An 8,934-nucleotide genomic window follows, 5' to 3' on the forward strand; every position below is an offset into this window, starting at 1 on the left:
ACCTCAAACAACCAGAATACCCCTTTAATACAAAGCACTTACTAATGTATTATTATTCATATTGCCTCCCTTGCTGGCTGGATTCATTTTTCCATCACATTATATCAGACATCCCAACCTGCAAAAACTCATTTCAGGGAGTTTTTTTTTTTTCTTTCACAAACTTTTTATTACATTTTCCAAACATATGCAGTATCTGCACACTTTTCTCTATGGTGTGGAGGACTGGGCTCATTACCCTGCCCCAATTTATCATATTTATGTATATGATTGAAGGGTTTCTGTCACCACCTATAAGCCCTGTGAGCTAAACAGATGCTCATGTTTAGCATTCTGATTTCTAAGGTGGCCTTATAAAAGCTATTTGTGGCTTTATTCTGCGGAAAAACAGGTTTTACTAACCTGTCAATCATTGAATTAGGGTGCCCAAGCAGGGGAGGTCTGTGGATGCATGGTGCCCGGCCGCACGCATCGCCGTTCGTGCCCAGCGCCGCCTTCTACTCCTCAGTGCCGCCTCTCCCTCCCCCCGCTTTGAGATCCCGCACGTGCGCACAGGCTCAGCCTGATACGCCGTTGCGGACTACTGTCATCTGCTTCTTCTTGCACTGTGCTCACGCGCCGAGAAGGGGATACTGCTACAGGTTGCCGGAAAGGTTTACTGCGAGTAAACTAGAGATGGGAAGTTCGGATCTTTCACATGAATCGGTTCATTCGCTGAGCTGACAAGAAGCAAGTGAACCGAAGCTTAGGTTGCGCAATGCGCATGCGCGGATGCTTCGATTCACTTGCTGACTCGCTGAGTCGGCTCTTGGTCTGAGTCAGGAAGTTTATTCTTTAAAACCCTGCGTGTAATTATCTACCCCACTGTAGGAAAAAAAAAAAAAGCATCCGGGGGGTGTGAATTTAACACTGGGGTAAATAATATAATTAAAATGGAGGGTTAAATGTGTAAATGTATTTAAAAAAAAAAATACATCTCTCTCAATAGTTATATAGCTACTGAATGAGACAGAAGAAGGGATGCCTTTAACATATATATCTCCTTGAGAAGCCAATTTGACCCTAAAGGGTTAATTCAACCTGTAATCTAAACTCTGTCCTGTCACTTCTCTTATCTCTCTGCTCTGCTATAAGTAAACCTTTCCGGGATATATGGTTTCACATGTGGGCGTCAGGGAGCCGCTATCAAATAGCGGGAGACTCCCTGAACGTCCGGGAGACTTGAGATCCCTGTTATATACTACTCGTATCCAGGGGTTACGACCACCACTGCAGTGCAGATATGAGGTGGTCGGGAAGGGAACTGCTGCGCATGTGTCTATGCACGCTCCCACAGTCCTGGCCACCAGAGAGGCTGACACTTTCCTATAGTGTGCAAGCACGGCCACCGATGCAGGAAATGAGCAGTGTATAATGTGATGGAAAGATGAATCCAGCCAGCAAAGGAGGCAATATGGACAACAATACATTAGTAAGTGGGTGGTATTAACGTTGTCTACGTGATAAATGCCATTTGCTGAAGACAGACAACTCCTTTAAAACTCTGCACAGCAGGTCAATTTAGGTTTGCAAATATTCTGCAAATTTGTTAATAATGAGATTTTGGATCTCTCAAACTTTAAGCTGTGGATTTGCCCACAAAAAAAAAAAAAATCTGTGCTTAATATGCAATGTGTGCATGTGGCCAACCCCTTAAAGTGGTTATCCAAGACTAACAAATGACCCTTCCCCCCTCCATATGCTGAGCCCCTCACACTGCATCTATGTACCTGCCTGGCTCCCGTGCCACTCCCGATCCCCGCACTGCCGCAGCTGATTCTTCCCTTGCACAGATGAAAACATCTGATGCCGGGGAGGGGGCAGGTGACGCCAGGGAGGCTCCACCCCGTCGCAGCCTGCTATTTGCCCCCTTGCTATTTGTTTTCATCCACACACGGGGAGAAGCAGCTGAGGCAGTGTGGGGACCAGGTAAGTAGATTCAGTGTGAGGGGCATATGTTAGTCTCGGATAACCCCTTTAAATATTATATTCCAGCTCCTCACAGGTTATGGTCCTAATGCAAGTAACGGTTATTGTTTTTATTGCATACTGATAGATAACTATACTACATCTGTGTGTATATATCTAACACACATGCCTTATGACACGTGTTATCTAAACTAAATGCGTTAAGCAAACACCTTCAAATGCTTTTGTTTCAAGATAACGCGATGAGTTCAGGCTACTTTCACACTCTCGTTTGGTGCGGATCCGTCATCGATATGCACAGACGGATCCGTTCAGATAATACAACAGTCTTCATCCGTTCAGAACAGATCCGTTTGTATAATTTGTAACAGCCAAAACGGATCCGTCTTGAACACCATTGAAAGTCAATGGGGGACGGATCCGTTTTCTATTGTGCCATATTGTGTCAGTGAAAAGGGATCCTTCCCCATTGACTTACATTGTGTGCCAGGACGGATCCGTTTGGCTCAGTTTCGCCAGACTGACGCCAAAATGCTGCAAGCCGCGTTTTGGTGTCCGCCTCCAAAGCGGAACGGAGCCAAACTGATGCATTCTGAGCGGATCCTTATCTATTTAGAATGCATTAAGGGCAAAACTGATCCGTTTTGGACCGCTTGTGAGAGCCCTGAACGGATCTCACAAACGGAAACCAAAACGCCGGTGTGAAAGTAGCCTTAAGACATTTCAGTTAAGAGTTTGTGTCACCCTGCTACACATATATATAATTTTATTTTTTATTCTTGTTGTACAGGTCCTGATGGTCTGCTGAGGTAGGTGTAGGTCACCCTTTGTCCAAACTAAGATAATGAGGAAATATGACCCCGAACAACATGACTGGCAGGAATAAAGCTACTTTGACACTCTCGTTTTGGGCGGATCAGTCAATAATACAACCGCACGTTTGTATAATCTGGAACATAGCCAAGATGGATCCATCTTGAACACCATTGATGACTTACATTGTGTGCCAGGACGGATCCGTTTGGCTCAGTTTCGTCAAGCAGACAGCAAAACGCTGCAGGCAGTATTTTGGTGTCCACTTCCAGAGCAGAATGGAGACTGATCGGAGACAAACTGATGCATTCTGAGCGGAGCCTTTTCCATTCAGAATGCATTAGGGCAAAACTGATCCGTTTTGGACCGCTTGTGAGAGGCCATGACGGATCTCACAAACGGAAAGCCAAAACGCGAGTGTGAAAGTAGCCTAATATGGTAGTTATGCAGTACCGCAGACCTGGGGTATATGCATTTGTTTAGCAATGTACTATAATGTAATGTTGTTATACACTGCTATGTCATGTGACAACCCCAATATAAGCATGAGCCAGGCCTGGCCAGAGTTAGCTATCCTGGACCAGCCATCTCTGGAGCTTAGGGTGTGGGCTGGTTCCATCCATCCTGGAGAATATTCTAGTTGTGCTACTAGGCAGTGTGAGGACAGGCCTGGAGGAGGCAGAGAGCAAATAGTATGTGTTCCTCTTCTCAGGCATTCAGCTTCAATGCTTCCAAAGACTAACAGATCTATGCTCGTCCTCCACTACCAAGAAGATACTAGATAATTTTCATGGCTACAGCATGAGAGTCAAAGTAACCAGCATAAAGCATTACAGACTTTGTTGCTGCATTGGGGAAACAAGTTAAGACACCCTATGAGCCCCAAATTAGTGGTTTCAACAGCTACAACATTTTAGTCAGTAATGTGATCAGAATTCTCAGGCCCTGCTGCAATAAAGGGATAATGAGTTAAGACACCCTGCACACTTCAGGTATGATTTGGCCAGTCATATTATTGAAACCGTATGCCACAGTACAAATTGTGGACACTGACAGATCACGGTTGCTAGCCAAAGATCCCAGTATTAGAGATTGTAAAAGAAAGAGTAATGAGAGGGCCATTGCTGCAAACAACTTGCTTAGTTCAGGCTTGGGCATCTGGGTGGAATTTACACTGTGTACAGATAATTTCTGGATGTACTACAATTTGGTGCACAGTAAAAACAGACTTTTGTTAAGTTTAATCTGGTTACTAACCCTCCTAACACTACACGCTATCCGGTGTATCATTTCAAGCCCTGCCTTGCACCCACATCGACATTTCACAACAAGGGCAGGCCAAACTACCATCAGCCAGGAGTCCTAGCTTCGGGGTGTGCGTCAAGGGAATATAGGGTGCCCCTCCTTCACTGTACAGCACCCTGGGAGCGACGGCCTGTGGGAGTACACCAGGACATATCACCATGAGTTCCACTACATCTCCCATCCTCCACTTTGGCTCCTAAGGGGCTCTATGCAGTTAGGCCCAGTAGAGGGTAAGAACACATAGGCATGGTTATGTAGGCAGATCAATTAGTCTTTTAGAGGAATGACCCTTCCCTCCAGCGGGAGCTCGGCATATGCTAGTAGTGAATGAGTGTCCTTGTGTAAAGGTAGGTTGTGCTAGATGGTAGTGGAGTGGATGCAGAAGGGGAGTGTGTCTCCGCAAATGGTCATGCTAGCAGGTGCAGAATGTGTCTTCCCCAAATGGTGCGACTTCGTGGGTGCAGAGTGTGTCTCCCCATAAATAAAGAGACTGTAGAGTCTGTGAAACTGGCAGAAAATATATATATATGTGCTGGCAGAGTCCAATGGACAAAACAGCTGACGACCAGTGAAAGAGCAGCAGTCTACAGCATCCAATAAAGTCACCTAAAAAGAGCTGCCTCATGAAGGATTGTTGTCCTGACCATTTAAATATACACTGTTGGTTATGAAATCAGATGCAAATAAGAGCAATGGTGTCACTAACTGTACATATCGTAGATGTCTGGAAGGGCAACAATATGCGATTTCCTCTGCCATACCCACATAACGGGACTGAACGTGAATACATAGGGGTGTTGAGCGGGTGCTATGCTGCACATCAGAACTACTACCTAAGCACAGTTCGCTGATCGTCTGGGACGGTCAAATTGCAAAAATAATAGATTAGGCTACATTCACATTGCAAGATCAGCAGCAGATTACGATCTGAAAGCAGTTTGCTTTCGGTGGCAAATTTGTAGGGAGTTTTTACAAAAGTATTAGAATAGAATTTGGTTGAGGTTTCTCTGCCTCCCCATTGACTTCTATGGAATCCTCAATCAAATTGGTTTCCAAGAAGCAACGTGTCACTTCTCAATTGTTTTTCAAATCAGCTCCTGAGAAAACCTCTACCATTTTACGCTGCGTGCACAAGGTGGAGTTTAACATTAAAGTCAAGTTTTGATTGTGGATTTAGCAGCTCAAAATGCCAGTTTTCCGCTGCAGAATCAGTGGCAGATTTTAGCCGTGTGAAGATACCCTCAGAGATCCGCTACTAGCATAGTTCCCCATTCCTACCACTACTGGGTCTGGAAACCTTGGTTTAGGTGCTATCTTTAGTCTATGCAATATTCTCTGCAACAGAAAAGCAGTATATGAGTGCCCCACTGTAACTTGCCTGCTCCCACTCTCTGGGGTCAGCCCCATTGAAGTGATCCAGTCTTTGTGTAAACCAGCGATCCTGTTCTGTGACCAGCACTTCTGATCTGGTTGGAAACCTCCTGCGTGTGTATGCATGGCTGGCTGCCAACCAGAGACAGGCCAGGAGCAGCACTAGCTGTGTGCTCGCCATATCCTCACTGCTGTCTCCTGCTCTGTCACATGACCACTTATATCAGCTGACAACCCCCCTCCTTCCTCAGAAGGGTGATGACGTCTGGGGGGATCAGTTCCTTTGTGAAGTCAATGTTTCAGCTATGCTGTGCACTCTGAAAAGTAATCTGAATAAGGGTACGGCCACACGTACAGGTTTTTTGAAGCCAAAACCTGGATAGAATTAAAATATGTAGAGAAGTCGTATCTTTCTTTTATACTTTCTCTCCTTTTATGATCCACTCCTCATTTTTAGTGTTGAGCGAACTTGTGTTTTAAGTTCGGCGTCTAAAGTTCGGGTTATCGAAGAATCGCGTTATGGATTCCACCGGTAGCGGAATCCATAACGCCATTCTTCGATAACCCGAAATTTGGACGCAGAACTTAAAACACAAGTTAGCTCAACACTACTCCTTTTGACTTCCAAAATTGCACCAGAAAACCAGGTGTTTCAAAATCAGGTGTTTCAGCTCCAGATATTAGCTGAACACCTGTGGGTAATAGGAAAGGCAGGCTACACAAGTCTTTTTGTTTGTTTTGCCTAGTGACATTTTTTTTTCTGGTTGGTGTTTTTTTTTTTGTCTGGTGTGTTTTATTTTTTTATGCAGCATGTTGAAGCTTTTGGTGTTTTTTCGTCCTCTTCCCTATAGTGAAATAATGCCATCCATCCATTTGTTGCACAAAAAATGCTACCTAAAAACCACCATAAAAATCACATCCAGTACGGAAACGCCTCAAGCGCTCTATATGGCATTTTTTTTTTTTTTTGTGGCTGAGAAACACAATGCATGTAGGTACCCTATGGTTGTTGTCACACAGATTTTTTTGCAATATTTTAGTTCAAAAACCTCACCTCCAGATGTGGCAAAGAAGGCTATGGGTATTTACAAAAGCAGGACACTGAAAGGGCTCATGCACACGGCCGTTCCGTGCATTGGGGACCGCAATTTGCGGTCCCCAATTGACGGGCAACATCCATTTTGATTCCGCAGACAGATGCAGACCCATTCAACTTGAATGGGTCCGTGATCCTTCAGCGTTTTATGATAGTTTCCTGTTTTGTTTTTGTCCCTTGGTGTTTTTTCAAATCTCAGCATGTGGCGTTTTTTTTTCCGGACATTTACCCATATCCCACATCCTTATAGGAAAAATAAATTATTTGTGTGCCTTTTTTTTTTACTTGTACTGTGCTCTTTGTGACCATGGCGTTTTCTAAAGATCACAGTATGTTGTAGCAATGGCTTTTGCCCAAACCATTAAAAAAAAATTGCTTGAAAAAAAATCTTTTTCAACTTGAGTTAACTTTTATGTGTGCAGGAGAACATAGGGTCTTTTCATACACAGAGTTTTATTGGACAAACACTGCAGTTTTTGTGGCAGTTTTTCATGTTTCGCAGCCAGCCCAGGAGGCTGATACTTCTCACTCTATTTAAAATCTGTAAAGTGACGTCATCACGTCTCCTGCACCGTTTGCTTTCTAACCGCCTGCACCGTTGATTCAGCATATCATAGGCTTCAGGCCTAGTGGCTTGCAGCCTATAATTTTAAATGGCAGGACAGGGAGCCATCAGCTCCAGTGTCCCACAGCAGTATGCAACTGTATCACTACCTCTGCAATACAGTTGAATTCAGGAAGGTGGCCTGTATCTGACCCCCCGACCTTTCCGGCCACAGGCCAGGTACATAATGACCTGATGCTCCCAATGTTAATTAATTCTGGTAGCATCAGGTCGTTACCTACCTGGCCAGTGGCCGTGAGGAGGGTGCTGGTGGCTCGGATGGCCCTACAGGCATTGGCCCACCCAGAGGTTTCACAGTGGGGTCTATGGCCAGTTTGCCCTTGGGTGTGAATCATAAAGGGAGAGAACATTTAAAAGATAGATATTAATTATTTTTTTTCCAATCCACTCCTGGTTTTGGCTTTAAAAAGTGCATCTAAAAACCTGAATGTGTAAGGGTCCATTCACACGTCCATAGTGTATTGCGGATCCTCAATACACCCGGCCGGCACCCCCATAGAACTGCCTATTCTTGTCAATTGCGGACAAGAATAGGACATGTTCTATTTTTTCCGCAGGGCGCGCTCCGGAAATGCGGATGCGGAGAGCACATAGGGTGATGTCCGCATCCATTCCGTCTCCATAGAAAATGAATGGGTCCGCCCCCGTTCTGCACAATTGCGGAACGGATGCGGGCCACAATTGCAGACGTGTGAATGGAGCCTAAGTGTCCATTCACACGTCCGCAAAATGGTTCCGCATCCGTTCTGCAATTTTGCGGAACAGGTGTGGACCCATTCATTTTCAATGGGGCCGGAATGTTCTGTCCGCATCCGCATTTGCGGATCCGCACTTCCAGATCCGCACTTCCGTTCCGCAAAAAAATAGAACATGTCCTATTCTTGTCCGCAATTTGCAGATCCGCAAAACACACACGGACGTGTGAATGGACCCTAAACACAGTCTTGATATTTCAATCTTGTTTCGGTTGCCACAGTAAGATGTGATATTGTAGTGAATAGAGTTTTTTAAAATTCTGGTCAGAGAAACTGAAAACTGTGTTGGGAATTTATCAACTGTGGCAGTTGTGCAAAAATCGGAAACAAAATGCTAATTGCACACACATTCACTTTTTACGCGATGCTTGACGAAAGTTGAAAAAGTGAGTATGGGTTACCCCAAGGAAGCATTTCTTAATACTAAAGTCAGAAATTGGAGCGCCTGCTCATTTTATCTCGTTAGAAAAGTACTAAATGTGCCAAATTTTTGCCCATGTTTATGCAAATGAGTTTTTACATGACAAAACCATATAGAAAGGTCATTGAATATTATGTTAGGACAATCAGAAAACTTTTTGTCTCCCTAATGATATTGATCTAGGTGCGCAGGTCCTCCTAAGCCATCCAACAGATCTGAAGTAACTTTGAGGTTTACTGGCTCTCAGTCGGATGAGAGCTGGTTTGGAATGTCTCATAGTGCACAAGACTGCCATTGTAAGGTATGCGGACTGTTATCTGTCTCATGGATAGATTGATGGCTTGCATATACCTGGCTTTTGACATATAGCCTTTGTGTGGTTGTCTATTGTATTTAGTAGATAATAGGAGTCCAAGATGCATCCAGCCATCCTCTTAATGCTGTTTCCAAACCATTTTGATGGGGTTTCCATCAATTTCTAACCTTTTTTTGTGAACCAGACACCCCCTCTTCTTCAGAGCAAGGGGTGCCTGGTTTGATGCTCGTGTCTCCCATTGATTTTCATTGTATTAAATTGTAC

General features: G+C 44.4%; 1 protein-coding gene across 1 annotated transcript in view; it reads right to left on the reverse strand.

The window, feature by feature from the left end:
• Positions 1–5,661, reverse strand: part of LOC120997745 (putative serine protease K12H4.7) — an 88,604-nt gene extending 82,943 nt beyond the window's left edge. The window contains exon 1 of the mRNA XM_040428011.1: positions 5,465–5,661. Within this exon, the coding sequence (XP_040283945.1) occupies positions 5,465–5,638 (174 nt within the window). The 5' untranslated portion in view covers positions 5,639–5,661. The remainder of the gene's footprint in view (positions 1–5,464) is intronic.
• Positions 5,662–8,934: the final 3,273 nt, after the last annotated feature.

This window comes from Bufo bufo, chromosome 4, assembly GCF_905171765.1.
Source record: "Bufo bufo chromosome 4, aBufBuf1.1, whole genome shotgun sequence".
NCBI lineage: Eukaryota > Metazoa > Chordata > Amphibia > Anura > Bufonidae > Bufo > Bufo bufo.